The sequence below is a fragment of the Caretta caretta genome, chromosome 4, assembly GCF_965140235.1.
Source record: "Caretta caretta isolate rCarCar2 chromosome 4, rCarCar1.hap1, whole genome shotgun sequence".
Lineage (NCBI taxonomy): Eukaryota > Metazoa > Chordata > Testudines > Cheloniidae > Caretta > Caretta caretta.
Genome location: NC_134209.1, coordinates 67,684,798 through 67,708,622, shown reverse-complemented (window position 1 = coordinate 67,708,622; position 23,825 = coordinate 67,684,798). Strand labels below are relative to the sequence as shown.

Sequence of the window (23,825 nt, the reverse complement as noted above, 5' to 3'; positions counted from 1 at the left end):
CCTATATGTGGAGAGCCCAGTGTGACAGATATTGCAACTGCATGCAGTATCTTTGGTGGACCATATTATATGAAAGCCTTTGACAAGTAACTTATCCCATTAAAGAAGATGAAAATAACCATGGTGCAACACTAGAGCTGGATCTTAAAGAAAATATAGAGCCTGATGTCATCCTGTAATATATAACTAACTGGCTTAAAAAGAAAAATGTGGTAGTCAATCCCTATCCTTTTTTTGTCTTGTCTTAATTTAAGTATTTGTAGAATTTTATTCAAATGAATTTTCCCTCTGTTCCACTGTTTTGTGGAGGCAAGAAAGAAAAGACTTTTCTGAATCTGCAATCTAGAAACAAGGCAGACTGTTGATGGGCTCATTACTACCATTCACTGCTATGGTTAGACTAGGTTTATCTATTTTAGCAGCATAGGTTCTTTCAACAAAGTCCTGTGTAAATTAAACGTTTTAATATTTATATTTTTAAAAAATATTTGGCAGTATGAATTGTCATGGATTTCTCCTGTAGAGTTCACTAGTTTTATCTCTGTCTTTCTAGATAACAACAGATTTACAAGATGACAAATTAAAGAAAGCTGTAACTATTGCTCCTGAATCAAAAAGGAAGATTAGCAGGTGCTTCTTTTGTACAAATCTTTCTGGAAAGTCATAGCCAATTGTTGTTTTTGTATTGTTTTTCTGGTTATTTTGTAAAGGTGAGATGGAAGAGAGAGCTTTTATTTGCCTTAATTAGAGGTTAAATGATTTCCAGAAAAGAAGCAAACATCCTAGATTTTGAATATTATGATGTAAAACTCCACAGTTGTGGTCCAACAGCATAATCCTTTCAGTTGCTCAGTATCCTCAACTCCCACTAGCACCAGTGGGCACTGAGAGCATGAAACTAATTGTAGGATTAGCCCTGGGGGCTCAATCCATTGAATTTCTTTGTCTTCTAGCTTGAAGTTGGAACTGTTCTTGAGCCAACTTTAGCAGCTGGTCTTAAAGTAGCACTTTGTTTCCCTAGAGTATTATAAGTAGGGCTCTACCAAATTCATGGCCATGAAAAACGTGTCTGGGATGGTAAAATCTGGTCTCCCCCTATGAAATCTGGTCTTTTATGTGCTTTTATGCTATACTGTACAGATATCACAGAGGAGACGAGAATTTCGCAAACTGGGGGTCCTGACCCAAAAGGAACTTGAGGGGGGCAGGTCGCAAGATTATTTTATGGGGGTCACAGTATTGCTACCCTTACTTCTGCACTGCCTTCAGAGCTGGGTGGCCAGAGAGTGGCAGCTGCTGACTGAGGGTCTAGCTCTGCAGGCAGCAGCACAGCAGTAAGGATGGCAATACCATACCATGCCATCCTTACTTCTGCACTGCTGCTGGCAGCTGCTCTGCCTTCAGAGCTGGGCTCCTGGCCAGCAGCCCCCGATCTCCAGCTGCCCAGCTCTGAAGGCAGCGCCATCGCCAACAGCAATGTAGAAGTAAGGGTAGCAGTACTGCAATCCACCCTACAAGAACCTGGTGACTGCTCCACAGCTCCTTTTTTGGGTCAGGACCCCTACAATTACAACACCTTGAAATATCAGATTTAAATAGCTGAAGTTGTGAAAATTACAATTTTAAAAATCCTCTGACCATGAAATTGACCATAATGAACTATGAATTTGGTATGGGCCTAATTATAAGTTACAATCCGTGAACATTCAAACAGTGAACAATTTGAGATGGATTTTTGTGTTTAAATATTGTTTTTTCATATCCATATTTTGTCAGTTTGAATTATAATAACCTGGTAATCAAAATTCCTCTCATCCATACAGTGTGTGTGTGTGTGCTTTTATTTATGCAATAACTTAGAAGTCATCAAGGGGTCCTGATTCATTACTGCATCCATATTCAGTAAAGCACTTAAGCACTTGCTTAATTTTAACTTCAAAGCATTTAAGCATGTTTTAAAATCCCATTGATTTAAAGTTAAGTCAAGTTAAAGTTGAGCATGTGCTTAAGTGATTAGATGAATAGGCCTGGCTACTGAATCTAGAGCCCTGATGATTGCCTTGAAGAGGTGAACTCAGCTTGTCATTAACTTGAAATGCCTGACTGCTATATTTGCTATCTATAATTGCTGCTGCTATAAACAGGGGAAATATACTGGGAAAATAATTTCCAGTTTTGTGTTGGAAATTTTAAAAGCTAAGCTGCATATTGCCAAAGAGAAGGGGCTCTATATGCAGTAGGAGTGTTTTTCATATTTAGAGAGAACACCCAGTACCAGTAGGAAATCGGCGCTTCATTCTCTATTCCAATAGGTTCAGAAGTTCAATACGATTCAATTCCTTTTTGTAACATGAGACCTTTCATATAACGTATCTAAAAGTTTAAAATTCTAAATTAAAATGAGAACACAACTGGCAAGAACTCAGAGAGAAAATGAGTAAATAATATCTAGGGAGTAAGACTAAATAATATGATATATTATACTCCACGGTTACTATCTAACCATTTTATTCTCTACAGTGTGAAGTGTTTTCTTTATATAAACATTCTTTCTTAGAGTCCTTTTGAACTTTTGTTGCTCCAGCTTCTATGCTCTCCTTCAGCACAATATATACGAATAGTTCATTGCATTCTTAAAATCTCAGATAGTGTCCTATTGCAGTTCATTAATAAATCACTTATTCTCTATTGAAGTCTTTCAACAGTATGCTGTTAATCCTTTGTAGATTAATATGATTTCAGTGGTAATCCTTTCATTTATTGTACTTCTAAGATGTATAATCATTAGAGAAAGTGCTTGACAGATTTTCCAGGAAAGTTCATGTTGGTAGCACTCTATATTATTCATTTAAAAATTAAATTTGCAGATGAAGTAAATAGATCCAGGGTTAGTTACTCATCTTTCCCCCTTGGTGTCACAGTTTAAATCTAAATCCAACCAAGAAAAATTATTTCATGAGCCAGAGACACAACCAGTATAGAATATTTTTAGGGTTGTCAAATGATATTAAAAAAATTAATCACGAGCTTAAAAAATAGTTGCAATTAATTGCAATTTTAATTGCGCTGTTAAACCACAATAGAATGCCATTTATTTAAATATTTTGGATGTTACTTACTTCTGCGCCGCTGCTGCAGCTCATGGTACCTGGCACTCAGCTTGCAGCTCAAGGAGGGCTCTGTGCTGTCTCATGGGGATTGCATCTTGCCGGAGCCTACTGCCATCTTGCAGACCTCTGGCCACCTCTGGGGCCCCAGGGGCCCCATTTTAGATTTTGGTTTGGTGTGAGAGCATGTGTGTGTAGGGGAGAAGGGGAGCGTTGTCTCTTTAAGCAGAGCACTTAGGAGCTTGGATGCATTTTCAGCCAGCAGCAGTTGCAGGCAGCAGCACTCATTCCTGAATGGGCATCAGCAACCAGGTACATGGGTGGATGGAGGGGAACAACCCAACATCAGCCCCCACCCCCTCTCTGCTCAGGAGGCAGGCTCCCAGTCCAGAGCAGCTTAGCTGGGGGGGTGGGGTGGGGGCGGAGGAGGCAGGAGCAGCAGTGGAGCAGGGTGGCAGGAGGACGGGCACCCCTGCCCTGAGGCATGCAGCGGCACCCCCCTGAGCACAGCAGTCTGGGTTGTGGTCCCCCTCACACACCTATAAGACCAGCCATGTCTCCCTTTCTTTCTGGCCACAGCCAGAGGTGTGCGATTAACGCTAATTTAAAAAAAACGTTAATTTGTTTTTATTTAATTGCATCCATTAACTGTGATTAATTGACAGCCCTAAATATTTTATTTGAATGCTTTTTATATATCTCCAAAGAACTCTTCATCTGTGACAACTGAAAGCTTGAGTCATATCTTTCCATCAGCTTTGGCTGCAATGTATGGAACTGTATATATGAGAAAATGGCAGGATATGATGTAATAGGTGAGATTCACCAAACGAAGAGGTCCAACAAAGGGCCTGTGCATCCCTTAAATCTCACACATAATTGATATTTAAATGGGATGTAGATCTTGTTCTGGTCCTCTGCACAGGGATATATTGTCTAGTTTGTTTGAGAAAAGCTTAGGCTGAAATATTCCTCGTCCAGATGGAATGGAGGACTGAGATTATATGGTAGAACTATAGGGAAGTTCCTTGTGACTAGGGATTTGGGTTGATGGAGATTTTTTGTTGTTGATTTATCTCCTCTCCTCCCCCCCTTCTCCATACCAGTATACCTCACTACATTCCCACATTCTTTCTCTGAGGTTTCTCATGGCTCAAGGACACTGCAAAGAGTGTCTGAAATAGTTGGGGATCATCTGATGGACAATTCTATAGACTTGCAAAATGCAAACTCTTTAGGACATCTCTTGGCACTTACATCACGGCTATATTTAAATCTTGCTAATTCTTTTTTCATAACATCTTTAAGATATGGCCTTTCCTATGCAACCACACAGCTCAAATTCTCATCTAGCTCTAATCATCTTGCATCTTGATTTCTGCAACATTCTTTTCTCTGGGCTTGACAAATGCAATCTTGTCCATCTCATATCGATTTAGAATGCTGCTGCAAAGTCCATTATCCTAGACCATTACTTTGTCATCCCTTTTTTGCATCCCTTCACTGGCTCCCCCTTCTTTATTTTATCAAACATAAACTACTTGTCTTCACTTCCAAGGACTTTTGCAGCCTTTTCCCCCTTTATCTATCATCTCTCATTCATTATTGAAATATCTACTCCCATTTGATTGGCTCTTTATGCCAGCCTCAATCACGCACTTTTTACATTTTCCAACTTTTTAGTTTCTGCTATGCTACCCCTCACTCTTGGGTGCAGCTCCACATAAACATCTGCAAAGCCACCTCATTAATCTCCTTCAAAACCCTATTTAAAATTCTCCTTTGGTGTGATGCCTATAATAAAATTTAACAGGTCACTACTGTATCAAGACCATTGCCTGTCATACTGACCAATATTGTCTCATTGTTTCCATGTACTTCCCTTTCTATCTGTTTGTATCCATGTGTCTCTTGTCTTATACTCAGATAGTAAGCAATTTGGGGAAGGGACCATCTTTTGTTCTGTGTCTGTACAGCACCTAGTGCAGTGAGGTTCTGTTCCACGTCTATGGCACATAGGGCTATGATAATACAAATAATAAATAATAATTTAGGACAGGAACTATAATTTACCCTGGGCTACATTGTAAGTTTACAACTTGTCCTGAGAAGCTGTCTCATACCAAGAGCAAACCACAGAACCAATTGTGACTCAGAACCACAATTCCTTCTTGAGTTCCTCCATTGCTCTGTAGAAAAAATAGGTTAAGATGGACCCCCTGATCAGAGGGAAGAAGAACCAGTGTCCTCCCACTCTCCACCACTCTTCATGGTTGTCCACTTGCTCTCCTCACTATAGGTAGATTTGCAATGCAATCCAAGCAGGGATGTAAGAGAGAAAGTGAGTCTTAGTCCCTCTCTCTTCCCTGCATGGCCAAGTAAGGGATGGGATCATCTAGTCCTAGATGTTTCCATAGTGCCTATAACAGTGGGAATCTGGTGGAGGAATCTAGGTGCTATAACAATACAGATATTAAATAATAATTAATGTTGACTTTTCTTCATCTGCATGGAGTCCTGGAACGATTTTCAGATATTACATGTAGATGTGGAACTAGGCACACTGACAAGGCCGGCATGCTCTCAGCTCCAGTGGCAGCTACAGGGCCTTGATAAAACTCTGTTGTAGTGGTGTTGATGCAGAATGCCAGTCCTGGAAATTACTTGGTGAATTTATAACATGAAATATTAAAATAGTAAAAATATTTCTTGGAGACTAAACTGAAACCACAAACTTGTATCAGAGTAGCAGCCATGTTAGTCTGTATCCGCAAAAAGAAAAGGAGGACTTGTGGCACCTTAGAGACTAACCAATTTCTTTGAGCATAAGCTTTCGTGAGCTACAGCTCACTTCATCGGATGCATACCGTGGAAACTGCAGCAGACTTTATATACACACAGAGATCATAAAACAATGTGTGTATATAAAGTCTGCTGCAGTTTCCACGGTATGCATCCGATGAAGTGAGCTGTAGCTCACGAAAGCTTATGCTCAAAGAAATTGGTTAGTCTCTAAGGTGCCACAAGTCCTCCTTTTCTTTTCACAAACTTGTATATCACTAGCTACCCAGATATGAGTATCAGGGAACCGCAGGTCAATATATGTGAAGCAGAAACCTCTTGACTTGGGTTGATAGCAGATCAACCAAATCAAAATAAATTGCAACTCTATTATAAATTACGTTTGAACAAAGTAGGTAGGCTGGTCCTGTCAAAGGAGGGTGGATATTTGCCTATACATACTGTAGGTTTGTAGATGATATGGTGGCCCAAGGCAGTATTAGACATCAAAACTTTTCTGCAAAATCAGGTCCTGAACTTGGCAACCCTGTTAGTTTTTTGTCACAAATTTGCAGCTTGAAAACTATTTGGCCTTTACAACAGCGAAAATAAGTATCCCTTAATCATTTCCAACCTATTAACAGATGGGCCAACAGCTTTTATACATGGGGCATGCAAAATACTTCAATATCAGCCAAAACTAATTAGTAGCAATATCTGAACCAAAATTTATAACTGGTGTAATATGTATTAATGCTGATAAGATTATAGTTTAACAGCAGTTTCTTTTCAAACATCATACCTAATTTTTTTTTATCTGGTGTATTCTAAACTTGAAATAGTAAAAATCACTCTTAATTTATTCTTCTTCTCTATTAAGAACAGGGAACATATTTTCTCATAAAAAAAGAAAAGTATTAGAGGTGGTATAAATAATAGAAATCACATAATCCAGGAATTAACATAAATATCAAACTTTCATATTAAGCAATGACACATATAAGAAAGAACAGTGTAACATGAAAATAGCATTTTGTTATTTTATTGTCATTAAGGCCAATACAAAATACTGGTATAATCATAATAGGTTGCCTGTCTTCCAGTGCCAATTCACAATATTGTACTTTTGTACAGAGTTATAAATAGGCACATGTAAATGGCATATTATTAAATTAAAAGATTATTTAAAAAAATCAGAAAACATGTGATTCAATTTTCTAATCCCCATTATGAGCCCATGTAAACCTCAAAACTTTAGATAGTGAAAGTTATGCAATATATTGCCCTTAGATCTGCACTGCAGTTCACTCACATTTGGCTTTACATGGAAGTTTAAGGAGCTGACAGCTGCCCCTGAACCTACTGAGGATTTGCTTGTATATTCCCATCTTCTAAATAGGGCTGATCTCCAGGTCCTCATATCTTCCATATTTGTGTTGTAAAAGCCCCCAAAAGGATATGAGTTGACCCAGAGTGAATGTTGACCAAGTGTGAGTGGAATGAACAGAATTATAAATGATTTCCCCAGACAACAGTATTAAGCTGGAGTTCAGGATAACTTTTATGAGAAAAAGAACCCTTACAAATCTTACTTTGGGGGAAAGAAACCCAGAAAGTTAGAAAATCTAAAATGTAACCTTAATGTTTGTAAGTCTGAAAGTAGAGGTGAGAGAACCCAGGCAATCTTAACTCCATCTCAAGTGACGCCACAGTATGAATCATCCTCATGATGTAGATAAGGGTCTATGATAAACATTTCTGACATTTTTCAAAGTTTTGAAAGGATGAACAAGAAAAAAACAGTACATTCTGCTTGTCAGTTCCCCTTTACCTGTAGCATAGCGCATAGGTGAGGCTCTTTCTGTCTAGCCTGTTTGAGAGAATGATGCACTCTGGGCTTTGTGGCCAGTGGATCAAACCATCTTAGGGCTATTGGCAGCTGGTGGTGAAAAGTATGACAAGAGGCCACCCTTAGCCTCTGCTCCATCTGATGTCGCAGTGCAGACCAGAACTGCCTGCAAAATGGGCAACACTGTCTAGGAAAGGGTTGGAGCCAGGATGTCATGGGAATGAATGGATTCAATATATTTCTTAAGAAGCTTTTTATGTTACAATTGCTGTGGAACCTCAATGGCAAATTAAAGCTGCCATCCCCTAGAAAAAACCTGTGTGGAGGACAGCGATGTAAACGCTACTTGCCCTTTATTTGAGTAAACTGCCCCTGCTGGTGCATGAGTGAATCCGGGCCAGTGTTGATCAGTATCTTGTGAAAAATCTTGTATAAGAGCTAGGTATTATTATTATAATTTTATTATTTGTAGAATGGAAGTGGTCAGAATGTGTATCTGATTGTATGTGAGTGGTGGAGTCACAGATCCACTTTGGAAAGGTGAATACAATAAATCAAAAGTGTTTCTAACAGAGAGAGAGAGAGAATGGCTGATTGGGTTTTGCGGCATATGGTAGAATGGTAGATAAGGGTAGGTTGTGTTTGTGGATTATACATAGAGGGTATAATGTGAAAATGCTGTAATGACTTGAATATAGGGAGAAGGTATGATGGGCAGGACAAGACACATTTCAGCTTCATAGGGCTAAACCCTCTCCAAAACAAACATACCCCCAAAACAAACCACACACACAGAGGAAACATTCAAATGGGAGAAGCTCAGTTTTTCAAACTTTCATATCTTACTAGCATTTTGTTCAATTAATACCAAATTAAAAAAAAAAACATTCTCCTGTGACAAAGGTACTCAATTATATTTCTGGTGGAGTAGTTTAGTCTTGGCACAGTCTAGGTGTGGGAAATAGAATCACAGTTGGCTTTATAATACAAAGCTAGTTATGACTTTAACTATGAAATGATTATTTCCACTCATGATTATACCTTCAGAAAAAGGAAGATTTACAATGTTTATTTTCATCTTCCTCAGATCCTTGATTGAAAAGGAGACATTCTTGTATTGAATCTAGTACTCTTTTTCATTTACTATGTTTTGTAATCAAATACAAAAACTTGAAAACTGAAAAATATGTTCTTTTTGACATGTAACATTTTTTAAAAAATCCTTTAATATTTGCAGCCTAGTAGGGAATGTGCTGATCTACATGTCTGTAAAACACAACAAATTTTGGATGCTAATTTAGTAATAGTGGATGGTAAATGGCTAAATACTTATTTTAAAGCCTTGAATGCATTCTACAATTATTTTAGATTCAAATTATATCAATTCCTTTGCTAGAATTTTGATTTTATAGTTTGTGTTGCATGCTCTACACTATTGAAAAATAAATTAAAAAAATCTTTTATGTTTTAATTTCTAGTGGAAAATGTATTGTCATTAAAACTCAGGAAAAGGTCAAAAGAATTGGACCACACTTAGAAGTCTTTGAGGCTTTTCATGCCAGAAAGGACCCTAGCTGCAGAAAAGTAATTAGAGCATCCATTTATATTCAGAAATATGTCAGAGGATGGCTTGAACGTACCAGATTCAACAGAATAAAGACCAAGGTAATGTGTCAGATGTTAATTTCACATACTGTAATTCATTGTGTCTGGGTAGTGTTAAAATTCTTGGAAAGTAGCTATGACAGTGCCCCCCCATAAGGCTTTATGGAGATATGCTTATGAATGTATATATGACATAACTAGAATATGTTTTATGATACACATGCCATGTAACATATCTCTGTAGAGGTTACGATCTCCTGAATCTATTAATCCTATTTGTATGTGTGTGTCATTTTTGTATTCGAAGTTATGAATATTGGCTGTGTACTGGCTTGATTTTTAAGTAACCTTTGTAAAGCATTTGGTCAGCTTATTGAGAAAGGAATGTGCAAATCAAGAAGCACTTAAAGTACAATGGATCTTGGAATGCTCCAATCCACATAAGAAGTCTACTTGAGGACATTCAAGGTAGCATGTGACCCATGGCTGCTACCTGGTAAGAAACTGTGAGTCATGCATGGACATGTGACTTGTCCAGGTGAATCCAGAACTCCATCTTGGAGCTGGACTTTGCATAGGAGAGAGGAGGGGGTCTTCACCCTCAGAGAAAGTCTATTTAAGCCAGGGGGAGACCCCTCCATTTTGTCTTCAGCTGGCTAAAGAGAGAGCCTCTCCACCCCCTAGAAAGAAACTGGAACAAAGGACAGTAACTACAGGGGGTGTGAGAGATTGCTGGACCCAGACTAGAAGGAGATTAGTTTGTAAAAGGAAGCTTACTGGAACTGGTGCGGTTTTGTCTATATTCAGTTTTATTAGACATAGACTTGCGGGTTTTATTTTATTTTGCTTGGTAATTCACTTTGTTCTGTCTGTCTGTTATTACTTGGAACCACTTAAATCCTACTTTCTGTATTTAATAATATCACTTTTTACTTACTTATTAATTAACCCAGAGTATGTATTAATACTTGCGGGGAGGGGGGGGAGAGAAACAGCTGCGCATATCTCTCTATCAGTGTTATAGAGGGTGAACAATTTATGAGTTTACCCTGTATAAGCTTTATACAGGGTAAAATGGATTTATTCAGGGTTTGGACCCCATTGGGAGTTGGGCATCTGAGTGTTAAAGACAGGCACACTTCAGTAAGCTGCTTTCAGTTAACCCTACAGCTGTTAGGGGACGTGGTTCAGACCTGGGTCTGGCTCAAACCAGGCAGGGTGCTGGAGTCCTAAGCTGACTGGGCAGGAAAGCACGAACAGAAGAAGTCTTCACACATCAGGTGGCAGCTCCCAGGGGGTTTCTGTGATCCAATCTGTCACAGTAGCCTAAGCACTACTGCTTTTTATGATTTTAATATGAAATATTTGTTGTATACCCATGCCCAGTTAGCTCTCCATTTTAACCACCATGTAGCACACCGTGGGCTGTTTGGAAATTCAGTGAAAATGAAGATAGTATCTGAACCTTCCTGCTCTAAATGGACAGATCTTCGTCACTTGAGCTTAATGAGAACCTCCATTAGCTTTTGGAGTAAAGGGGCTGTGGTTCGCATCTGATCCCTTTTTAATTCTGTCCTGAAGAGAACTATGGCACACTTACATGCTAATCAGTTAATTCCAGGATTTCTTTTTCACATATAAAAACAGCATAGGTTTAACAAGCTGTTCATTATCTCTCTTCTTTACTCGCCCCCATTTTAAATATCAAACACTTGAGCTAAGCATGCATAGAGTATGTCATAAAATTGTCCTTTTTGAAGTTTGCTTCTTTTTCAGCCAGAGTCAAATATGAGCTCCTGCACATAGGGTCAGAAAGCGCTAGAATGTTTACTTTTGCCTTCCATTTCAATATGTACAGCACATTAACAGAGGTCTTGCTTACTGCTGGCTATAGAGATAACACAGCTCCACCTCATCAGGATTTCAATCTCTGGGCAATATGCAGCCCTGTAATCTAATAAGTATTCCATAGCCTAACCTGCACCTGACTCAAATAGATAGTCTATTATAAACGGGCCTTCATTAACCTGTTTATTATATGAATTTATAAATCAAACAGAAAACCATAGTTAAAGGATTTCCAAAAATCCTTAAATAGAGTGAATACAAACCAGATAAAAATATTCTATAGTTGTCACTGTCCTAAAATTCCCCTGTGAGTATGCTGCTTTATATGCTACAAAAAGTGGCTGCCTTGTTTATATGATTAACGATGAACTGAACTTGCATAGTTTTGAAATTGGTTGTTGGACCAAAGAGAATGGGGCATATTTTTCCTTACAGGGCTATACTTTGAACTGAACACTGATTGTTAGGTTCAGTGATTGGCATTTAAAAGTCAGCTGTTACTGTACCAGGGAATCTGAGATATCACATTATTTTTCTATAATTGTATCTGATGAGAACTGTGGTATCTGATGCAATGCAGTGGCTGCTGTTATCCTGATCACCATTAATGAGTCCACAGGTAAGCATTGCTGTGATTCAGTCAGTGATTAAGGTTTTGTTTGCATTTATTAATCCTTCATGTTTCTGGAAATCTATGTAATGATATAAATTATAACATCCATTTTTAATCTTTTTGCAGCATTGATATTTATTAACTGTGGCTCCATTCCAATGCCCACTGAAGTCCCTGGAAAGGCTTGTATTGATTTCAATGGGCTTTGGCTCATGCCCCATATCTATTGTTTCTTGAAATCTCAGCATTATTTCATTGGGCACTTGAGATTATCACACTGCTGATGTAGTATGTTGTCAATCACATGACCCTGTCATACTGATGCTTCTGAGAAGTTTCCCCTGTTCCTTGGTGATTACTCCATCCCACTGTTCCTCTTTCCCCAGCATTCCCATAGTACTCCTCTGTTTGGATACCGAATTTTGTCTTCCTAGTCAGATCCCCAATTCTGACAAATAAAAACATCTGCTGCTCTTCATTATTCCAGCTCTGTTCTTGTAGTCTTCATGTGCCGCATACATCCCCAGATATTTCCACCTCAACATCTTTTGAAAGGACCAGCCCTTATTAGCACTGCAGACTGAAATCAGGTCTTGTACACTATTTTTTATATATCACATGATGCATAACAGTTTTTCAGATCTACACTTACTTATTTGTGGCAATAAAATTACCTCTCTTCACCCTCTTTTAAGATCTTATTTTACTCTGCACATCTAACAATTTCACCTCCTCATCTGCTTTCTTTAGTCATCCTTCACTATTTCTAAAAGTAATGAAAATGAAATATATCTGTAATTACAGGCTAAAAGTCATGGACCATCCCTTTTAGCAGTTGTAAAGGCCTACCGTAAAATGATGAATCGCATTCAACGTCGAGCTGGTGTTTTGAATCCATCCACACCACTACGATATTCAGAACTAGAGGAGTGGTTGGATAAGAAAAAATGTAAGTGCTGTTAACATTTTTGTACAGAGTAATCTTTTATTCTAATTTCAATGGTTGTGTCTGTTCTGAAGTAATACTGCTCATTTATAACTTCAGCATTTTAAATTGCTCCTTTGTGCAAACGATATTGCATGTTTCTATATGCACAGCTGCTTTTGTAAGACGTCATTCTGGCCTTCAGTTCTTAGAACTGTGGGATTTATGTCAGTGTGGGTACTACATTTTGTGACATAGTCATTGCACTACTGAGATTTGATTTTTGCTTTGTAACTTTCAGATAATGGACAGGGTTGTACACTGTCAGGGAGAAGGAATTCTTAATGAGCTGGCAGGTGACAGAGGACAAATTTGCAAATCATCTTAGTACTTACTATATTCTCTTCACTAACAGTGATTGCATTTAAAAATTCCTACTGGTTTGAGAATTATTACCATTATGCCCCATTTCAAGTATAGTGAATCTCTGTCAAACTAGTAATATCATCCAAAATAAAAGAAAATTACTTGTGTATATAAAGAGCTTTTGGTGGAAGGATCTCTGCATTTTTGAATGTTTCATTTTTCAGACATTTTATTCACATAACTATTGTTATACTCTATATTGCCTTTACTATGAGCTCACTTTAGTTCCGGTCTGGTGGCTACTCCATAGAAGAGCATAGGCTGTGGAATGGCTGTATGTTTGTACTTGAGAGGCGCTGTTATGTAGCACAGTGTGGAGCCATCATATGTGCACATACTGCACACCCCAGTACATGCAGCGGAGAAACTCGGCATGATTATGATAGGTTGAGACTAAAGCCAAACAAGTGGTCTTATTTTTTTAGGGGGAGGGGGGATTTTACTTCTCTTGATCCACGCCATTAAGTGCAGAGGAACACCAACAGGGTGGGATATATTTGTTGGGTAGCAGCAGTGCATCCTTGCTGCTGTTCTTTTCACTCTCTTCTGCACTGTTTTGCATATCACTACTGGATCAATCCTTGGGGCATAACAAAAGAGTAATCGGATGAATTTAAGAAAGAAAATTTTAGACTGGAGAAAAAAATCATCAAAACTTCCTCATAGTGAGATCTATTATACTGCAGAATAATCCCCAAGGAAGTGATCACAGACCTATCTCAATGAGTATGTAAAATTAGACTGGCAAAAGCACTAAAGGGCTGACATACTGTAGTGACTGCTGTGGTAGGTGGGAGCAGTACTGCCCAGCAGAACTTTTCAGTATCTGCCCTGTGATATCCAGCCATGCTGGAGGAATATATTGACTGGATGTTTCTTCAAGATGGGTAGCATTGTTAATGTTGGTAATTAAATTGCACTCATCAGGTTTTAGAGTTAGCTCACCGTTGGTATGAATGGGTGCAGTTTGTGCCTCTGAGTTATTGGTTCATTCTGTCTTTCTGAAGTCTCAAGAAAGCAACAGTATACACTGATTCCATAGTAAGAAAACTATCTTCACATCCTAGGGTTAGAAACATGTTTTCAAAGGAACATGTAAATTCTGAAGAAGCTAAAGGGACCACCAGATAAAGATAGGAACTAGATTCCAGCCTGTTTGGCTTCCTTTGAACCTCCATATGTATTTATCAGGTAGAGCTTAATTCTCATTTACACTATGTCCCTTTTACTCTACTTTGGAATGTATACCTAATTTAAGGCCCCTTTACACTAAGAATCTTCTTTACAGTGTCACATACTGTGTAGTATTTCATGGCTTTTTGAGACAGAGACTTTAATACGAAGACATAAAAATGTACCCCTTTAAAGCTTCTTTGCAGACGTAAGATGTTACATCCTGACATTTTGTTTCTTGTCATCCTCTTGTCTTCCTAGTCCTTAAACATTTAGAGAGAGAAGTCCAGTTTAGAAGCCAGATGTTGTTAGTTTTCTTATACGTTAAAGTGATAAATTTATGCTGTGTTTGAAGATGGGAGAGAAATAGTCCCACTATATGTATTTGCGTTTTTAACGTCAATACTTAATACAGTCAATTTCTATTAACTTTTACATAAAGTTCAAATTAATGGTTACATTAATAACTAGTAAACCATTCATTCTGTTAGCTAGACTGAAATTGCTTACTGAGGAGGAAGATTGTCTGGCACAGACACTGCAAAAGTCTTTGAGCTATGGTAGATTACCTAAAATGATGTTTAGATTTGCAAATGTAGAAGATTATGCAGACATTTTTATATATTGCATAATTATTTGCCTTTTTAGCTTGTAGCCTACTGTGGAGATTTGACCAACACAATCTGGACATGTTAAAACATGTGATGCTGAACTCATTGGATGGGAATAAGGGTCTTTTTTAAAAGTGACAAATATCTGAATTCAGCTGTCCTGTCTTCCATAATTTTACTTCCACAACTCTCCACCATTTTTAGGCAATAAAATTAAAAACTGTTCATGTTTGTAGACAGCTCACAGACAGAAGAAGAAATTAATTTTTTTCAAACTACTCACTGCCAAATACTTTCCCTCTTCTACTAAAATCTAAATATTATTACATCTACCACTTTCCCTCTATACCCTAATTTTTGTAATTCTTTCAAAGTAATCACGTTTGTCTGGAAATATTTGTTTTTTGTTTTTTAATAAATCCAACCTATTTACTGCTCTTAGTTCAATTATCATCTAGAGTGATTTTTTTCCCCCTCATAACAATTGTTTCATTGTTTTATGATGTACAATAATTACACTTTTCAGGATTACTGTTCTTTCCTGTTTGGAAAAAATGTACCAATTTTCAAATCTTCTAGTTCCTTTTTGGCAGCCATTTTGCTTTGCAGGTCCAAAGGCCTCATTAAGGCACTTAATAATTTCATTAGCCATTCATTGTACTGTATATGTGTATGGTATTTGTACTGTATGTAAACCTGGTTCTAAATAAGACACTTCTAGGGCAATACAAAACGTTCCAACATATATAATAGACCTAGTAAGATTTTTTTTTTTAATTTCTGTAAATGAAACTATGAAACTTTTTTTTCTTTTAGTTTATGAAACAATGTTTGCCAAGAGGGAGTTCTGGAAAGAGATGGATAAAAATGATCTGCAGGCATTTTTCAAAGACTGTGGACAATTACTACCCCAGCAGCAAATAGATAAGGTTTTGCATCTGGTCTGTCCAGGTAAGTGTCTTTTTTTTTTTTTTTTTAATGTTTTCACAATGGTCAGGAAACATCCATTACAATTTTGTAATGTCTTTGTGTAGAGACAGTACAGGAGCTGCTGTTATTAAAAATAGATTAGACAAAGCCTGCTCAAATTTTTCCTCATAGTGTTTTACAACTTCAAATGAAGATACACTTTGTAGAGTTTCATTGTTTTAATAATGCAAGGCACTGATCCTTCACTACCTTGTATGGCATTCAGAAGAGTATAGAGAAGCTTAGTGCACTCTAGTTTGCTGCTCAACCATTTCAGATATCTGCATGCAAGGCACTTGCTTCCTTCCCTACTTTGCATCACAGGGGTGCCAGCCTTCCACCGTCCCCTTTAAACACCCTTCTGCACACAACTCTTTACAACTCAGTGCAACAATCATCATACTACACCAAACATCCACAACAACTAGTGTGTGCATGTGTGTGTCAGTATAATCTGGCAAAGGGGTACGTATAGAAGACAAAAGGGGGCAGAGTTAAGTTTGAAGTGCCTGATCTGTGGTGTATGGTAGTTGTGGAAATGGTAACGTGTGCTTGTGGATGGAGGATCAGAAGGGATGTACTGTTAAGTGGTTTAACTTTTCATTGTCTTGCTTTTTTGGGTTTATGTCAAATGCCGTGAATATAGCAACCCTACTGCTTCACAATGAAGTTTTTTGTGCATTTATATTATTTAAGAGAGCAGGTCAATGGAATAAAATGTTATAAGAGGAGAATAATGTTATGCTGCAGTATAAATAGGTGATCAAAAATGAAGAAAAAGACTTCAAGTAAATCAAATCTCCCCTCTCTTTTATCAAAGGGGCAGCTGTGTTAGTCTGTATGCACAAAAACAACGTGGAGTCTGGTGGCACCTGAAAGACTAACAGATTTATTTGGACATAAGCTTTCATGGGTAAAAAGCCTCTCTTTTCCATCTCCCTCTTCTGGGGAAGAGAATGAAACAGTCTTGGAACAGCTTGATCTCTTCCCTGATCTCCTCTTCTGGGCGGCAGCAGCAGAGAATTCTGTGAGTGGACCTCTGGACCCACCCTCAGACACTGAGAGACAGAGAAAGGACAGGTGGCATTTCCAAATTCCATTGTGCAGCAATGCACTTTTGTTTTAAATTCATGGTGTTTGTGGCCATCCTGACCCAGGTTTGCCAGTACATCCAGCAGCTGGGGTAGGTGTGAGACCTGGATATTTCTGATAAAATGGCAGTGAAAGAACTGTCGGTAGTTGCAATTATATTGTTATTAGGCTACAGCACCAACACATTATTGAGATGAATGAGATGTTGGCCACAAGTTTTGGGTGCAGCTAAACCGTACTCGGCATTGCACCCAAAAGGAGCCCAAAGGAGGTTTTATACCTCCTTTGTGGCTCCCTAATTTTGGGGTCAGCCAGGGTAGTCAAACATTTGGGGACAGTGACCCTGTTTTGGATAACAATAGATTTGAGGTCCATGAAATTCAGGTGGAAACTTGTTTAGGTTTGCCACAGTGTGATAAACTCATGTTCAATTGTATCTCCTTTGGTTTGTTAATGACTTACTATTATCAGTGGGATAATTTGTTGAGATTTTTAGCCTTCGGAAGTTGAATCCTTGGGTAGTAGGTTTTCCTCTGAGTATCTGACCCCACATTCCACCTTACACAATAGTATATTGCAATAATGTTTACTTCTAGTAAACTTAATTAATTTCTCATGGAAAATCATGCATTATATGCCATTTAGATCACATTCCTAAGACAGTCTGAATAAGACCAGGTATTTTTAATCATTTGCTCAGTCCTCATTGCTATGGTAACAAGAGGTTTTATAACTGTGAGACATATTTTTAGTCTAATATCCTAGCTTTTGGAAAGTATTGCTACTATTCACTATGCTCACAGACAGGCCAGCAAAGGTTAATGTTCCCCCATTCATTATTTCATTTATTTAGCAACTCTCAGTCATTGCATAGTTTCAACCTTAGCTTCACCAGTTTGCTGCCAGGGGATGGACTGGGCAGAGAATAGACTTCTTTGCTATCACTAGTTCAAAGTTTTACCAAAGTATAAACATGTAGATCATGAAATATTTTCTGAGACGTGGAAATGTATGTCTGACAACAGGACACCCACCAAATTATTTCCATCATGCATGTGTTTTAAATAAATTTTCACTTATCTGTAAAGTACCCACTTTTTTTTTTCTGATTTGTAACACAAATAACATTTATTTCTAAAGATTAGTTATAAACAGAATATAACCTCACCAGATTGCCAGGGAGACACATTGTGAATGACTGAATGTTGTGAATTGCAAAGTAATCCGGCTATCCTCTGTCAGTGGAAAGACAACCATCCTGCCTGATTATGTGCTCAGAAGAGGAGTGATATGGCAGTGGTGGGATGGCATGATAGAATCTTGTCTTGTGTCATCCTGCTTTTAATATTGCTGTAAATCTATGGGATGGACGTTGCATCCTGTATGACTGTGTGATCAAGTGGTAGAATGATTGGATCATCATGCCTGCCACCCTCAATGAATACAATAAAGAAGAAAGATCTCTCTTCTCTGTCTCCTTTTCTGCTGCTGCTGCCGGTCGTCTAGCTGTTCCTGTCTGCTGATTGTTGCAACGGGTGTTGTACTCCAGCTGCCTTCCCACCAATACAGTGCTCAGGTGTCCATTTTGATTCCCATTTCCTGATATTGCAGGAGCTGTACAGGGCTGTCTCCCTGCCAGCCAATATGTTGCTATCCAGCCTCTGAGTCATTGCCATTTGCTGCTGCTGTGCCCACCAATTACTGCTTGTCTCAGACTGCTGCCAGAAATGCCTGGAATATATGAGGAAAAAACAAAAACTGTTTTTAAAAATCTCACTCCCCTCTGTCTGCTCCTGTGACACTGCTTCTTTCACTTCCCTGCTCACACTTCATTTATTATTATTTTACTTTATTTATACAGCAGCCAAAAGCATGCCAGGTGCTTCTGAGAACAAATGTGAAGAAGACATAATGCCTGTCCTGAGCAGCTTGCCATCTAATTTTACCTCAAGTATCTAATTTTGTATTTTTGTCCGAATCCAAATATCAAAGCAATGGGGCCTCTGAAAATAAGTGTCACTGGACTTCAACGAGCGTGGTTCACTCATCTCCAGTAGCAACTTTTTGTCAGTGCCATCTTTGGTTGCTGTTAAACTAGTAATAACCTGGGAATGAAAGCTTCCATGTCCCATTATTATCCCTGCAGCTCTTTCGTATTCTCATTTAATTACAGCAGTTTTACGTAATTTCAAATCTTGCTTGTAGTACTCGGAATGGATCTATTTCTTCTTTAAAATACTGTAAGTTATTTCCGTGTAATAAAGGTATGTGAGTGAAATACAAGCCTAGAATTGGGATATATGCAACAGCATGTTAACTAGCTAAAAGTATGCAGTAGTGAGCTTTATAGCAAATTGGAAGGAAAATTGTAGATTGCAAGATATGAACAGCATATGAATATGAAATATAACATAGAATACTGCATAGCTAACTCTGTTAATATAAGGATACAGGGCTACTAGAGATGTCACTTTAAAATCACTACTCCTTAAATAATAATATATATTACAGAGAGCGAGACTCCACTGAGTGAGTGAGTGGCACTGTCAAAAAACAGATACAGGCACATACAGTGGTACCTACCAAACCATTGGTTTGAACTCAGACACAAAATGAAATGTGTTAATGTGCGAGATTTCCTTCTGAAATCTGTTTTTTTAGCTTCTGGGGGATCAAGTTTGCTCGGCCACTGAAGTCAGATGAGAGCTAGATCTTAAATGGTGCTCAGAAATACCTTTTCTCTACATCCTAAAGAAAAATAGGTGACAATGGTTTGATAGTAGCTAAATACATTATTCTAAGTTATTGAAAAGTTAAGGATTGGCTAAAAAACCTGAATAGCATATCTATGGCCAGGGCACCCTGGTGGCTTCAAGAAAAAAAGCAGATTAAATTTAAGGATATCTGGGACCCATTTCTAGATTTTGTAAACCAATAAATATATTATATCATGACTTTATAGACCAGTACTAGCTGTCACTTCATTCTGCAATATATTGTAGACTTCATTATGCAGTCAGAAAAAGAGTAAATGCAACGTCATATATTTTCTTTGGTAATCCAGTATATTTTTTATTTAAATCAATTTATTTTTATTTATTGGCTGTACATTGGATGCATCCATAGGAATTATAGTTAGCAGTTGGTACCAAAATTACATCTTGAAAACTATTCCAAGGAGGTCATAGAATATATATATATATTAGAGAGAGCAGAAAATTTGCTATTTCACTTCTGTTTTTTCCATAATTTGATACAAAGTACATCATCAGGATCTGATTCTGCAAGCACATATGCAGATGAGTACATTTAAGTTCAGTGGAACTATACATGTGTCTAAGTTACTTTCATGTGTAAGTATTTGGAGGGCTGGGGCCTCTAGTTATTTTAGTAATGTTATAATTCCTGAAAGAGAGTTTTATCTTTTAAAATACAAGACATCTAAAGTTGCTTGTAGTGTTTTTTTTGTGTGTGTGTTCGTCAAGAATTGCTTGCAAGAATGTGAAATGAGATTCTAAAGACTCAGTAGCAAAAGTAGTAGAAACTATTATCACCACTGAAATACATGCTGATGAAGACACTATATCACACTAGTTTTTAAATATTAGCCGTCTGTAAATTAATTATGAACAGGTACATATGACTTTGTCTCTAACACATTGAGTTCAATGTATGTACAAAACACAGACAAGGCTACATTTATACTATGAGCTAGGGGAGTGATTTTTTAGCTTTGGAAGATTTTCAGCACACCACAATGAACACAGCATTAGGATCATAAAAGAGAAGAAACTGTTTAATCAGGCTGTCTCATTAGATTCTGATTTGTTCCATCCCAAAGAGACTAAGCTCACCAAGTCCCAGCCAATTCCATCTGACGGACTGTGTTTTCAATACCATCACTTCAGGGACTTCAGTTTTTAATTTGTTGTATTAGTGGATCAATTCAATAACATTTAATAAAATACAATTCATTAACTTTATAAAATTCAGTATACAGTACAAACTTGTTTAAAAGTTATAATGATATTAGTGTGTATGCTGCATTGAATTCATTAAAAAATATCTGCAATTCTGCTGGGTATATTTTGTATTTGCAGACTTTATCTAGGAGATTTTCCAAATCGCCAACTGGTATACGTAGGCTGTCCCCTTTTCATTGCTATGGACAAATATGAAAGTGCTTCAGCAATGTGCACTTGCTGATTTTTCTCCAACTCATTATCATCTGTCTTTAGTCTCATTTTCTCTCTTTGCTATGGCTAGCACCTCTTCATCTGCTGAAATCTCTTGCATGTCAGTATCCAAGTTACATAAACAATTTAAGTCCTTTTTATTCATAAATGAAATTTGCAAACATCAAGCTCACTTTTTTTCTTGCAACAATATTTTTTATGGGAGGCAGAATTATTTCTCAAACTCTATTCATATAGAATGTAATAGTCATATTACCTCTACAAGGCACAAAACAGCAAATGCCAAATATAATGATAAATCTCTCCTCAAGACTTGCTTCTCCAGTGGCACCTACAGAAAACTGGCCAAATAAGAATGGCTAGGCGAAGAGGTGGTTGGCTATAGCTGATGTGTACTTGTGCATTATTTCGGCCACGTCCCTACACATACTTATAAACATAACTTTATACAGGTGTGTGAGTAGTTCCACTAGCTTCACTGGGACTACTCACATGTGTAAAGTTACTCACCCACATGCTTGTAGGGGCGGGGTGCATGGCAGTACACTCTTTGGAGCAGGCACTGTCTCTTCCTGTATATGGTCCCAAAACAGCAAAGCATGTAAGCAGTGAACACACACAACTTTTGTTTTTGTACTTAAATTCCACTGACATCAATTGGGCGTAAAAGCAAGTGCAAAATTAAGCACATGATTCGGTGTTTTGCTTAGTTGAGGTTTGTGTGGACATTGGCACAGCATACTGTGGTTGCTGCTGCTATGATTGACTTGCCTCTTCCTTGTCCCCACTCCTCCTAACCTATGCCAACACTTCTGCTCTCTTGTATTCTTCCTTCCTCCTGTGTTTTCCTCCCAATTTTCCAGTGTCCAGTAGCAGAAAACTCACAGAAATATATAGATATATGCTTAAAAATAATAGAGGTTTAATAAGAACGGCCATACTGGGTCAGACCAAAAGTCCATCTAGCCCAGTATCCTGTCTTCTGACAGTGGCCAATGCCAGGTACCCCAGAGGGAATGAACAGAACAGGTTATCATCAAGTGATCCATCCCCTGTCACCCATTCCCAGCTTCTGGCAAACAAAGGCTAGGGACACCACCCCTACCCATCCTGGCTAATAGAAAGGTGGGGGGCGGGGCGAAGAGGGAATTAATTTTTTTTTAAAGATATAGGTCTAAAAAGGAGAAATAAAGAAAAAGTGTTTTAATAAGCAGATGGGGCTTCTTATTCCTGATTGAGGCCTCTAGATGCTACAGTAATATACATAACAAGCAATAGAATAATGTTAAAAAGAATAGAAACTGGTCAAGGTATAAAAAGGGGAAAAAGAATTGAGCAGATGTTTAGAATACTAAATTAATAAAGAATTATTATAACACAAACAGGAAGATATTTAAAAATAGCCACAAGTGCTGAATATATCTGTCTGTATAATATAAAAACATGGGACCCCATCCAGCGAACTTACACATGAAACTGCTCACATATATAAACATACCTGTGGAAGTGTGGAGGATCACACCCGTGGTTTTTGAACATTTACACTGCACACAGACTATGTAGTCCTCCCTCCTCCTCCATCTTATTTGTTATGCTCACTTGTTATAGCTTGTCTTAAACTAGATTGCAAGCTCTTCAAGGCAGAGGCTGTATCTTTTATGTACTTGCATAGAGCCTAGTACAATGGGGACTTAGGGGAGCGATTGCAGTAAGAATAATTATAATAAATAAAAAGAATAAATGTAGCCATTGAAAATCCAAACGTGGAGATTATGGAGATATTAAAAAGTTCAAGAATTCTGGAGTCAAATATCAATGAGATATAGGGGAGATATATTAAATGTTCACAATTTATTACAGCCACAAAGATGTCTTTTACATGATTTATCTAAGCTTCCTCTGGAGAAGTACAAGAAAAGATTTATCTGTGCAGTACTCTCCATTGCAAGACTATGTATTATGCATCACACACACAAAAAAAAAAATCGTTGCCAACTCCGAAGGAATGGATCACATCAATTGATATATCTGTAATCCTAGAAAAAATAACAATAATTAGAGACTCCCCTGAGACAGCTGGAAAAAATACAGAATCTATACTTGGTCACTTGCTGTGATTCCAATGCACTCAGTTTGGTATCTGTTTTGAAATTCACTTTTTGTTCATTATTGCCAATGTCACAGACCAGTCTGCTGTCTAAGACACAACAGTAAATACAATTTCTGCATCAGAAACTTCTGTCACAATTATCATTATTGCTGCTTTGTCCTCCAGCTGTATGTTCATGAATGTATTTTGGTTTTTTTTATTACTTTGCAATTTGTGCTGAGAGTGACATACTTGTGGTAAAATATTTCCTTTTACTGTGTGTGTGATCCTGCACTCCTTGCGCTGGATGCCTGTGCATCATGTTGTGATTACCACCAAACTTCTTGCAAACAAATAGTCTTTGACCATAGGTGAAGGATAAGGTCCAAGATGTTACCTCTGCCCTATAGCTCAAAAGAATGTCTAGCAAATTTCTGGCCTGTGTGTGTGGGTGAAGAGGTAGCCACAAGTAAATAAATCCAGATATAAATAGAAATTGATTTAAAATAAAAAAGTGATATAAATACAAAATTGAATTTTA

The 23,825-nt window shown here is 37.8% G+C and overlaps 1 protein-coding gene across 1 annotated transcript in view; it reads left to right on the top strand.

Moving 5' to 3' along the window:
• IQCM (IQ motif containing M) overlaps nt 1-23,825 on the top strand; it is a 118,536-nt gene that overhangs the window by 11,897 nt on the left and 82,814 nt on the right. Inside the window, exons 3-6 of the mRNA XM_075127376.1 lie at nt 554-630; nt 9,216-9,402; nt 12,608-12,752; nt 15,755-15,889. Of these exons, the coding sequence (XP_074983477.1) occupies nt 554-630; nt 9,216-9,402; nt 12,608-12,752; nt 15,755-15,889 (544 nt within the window). The remainder of the gene's footprint in view (nt 1-553; nt 631-9,215; nt 9,403-12,607; nt 12,753-15,754; nt 15,890-23,825) is intronic.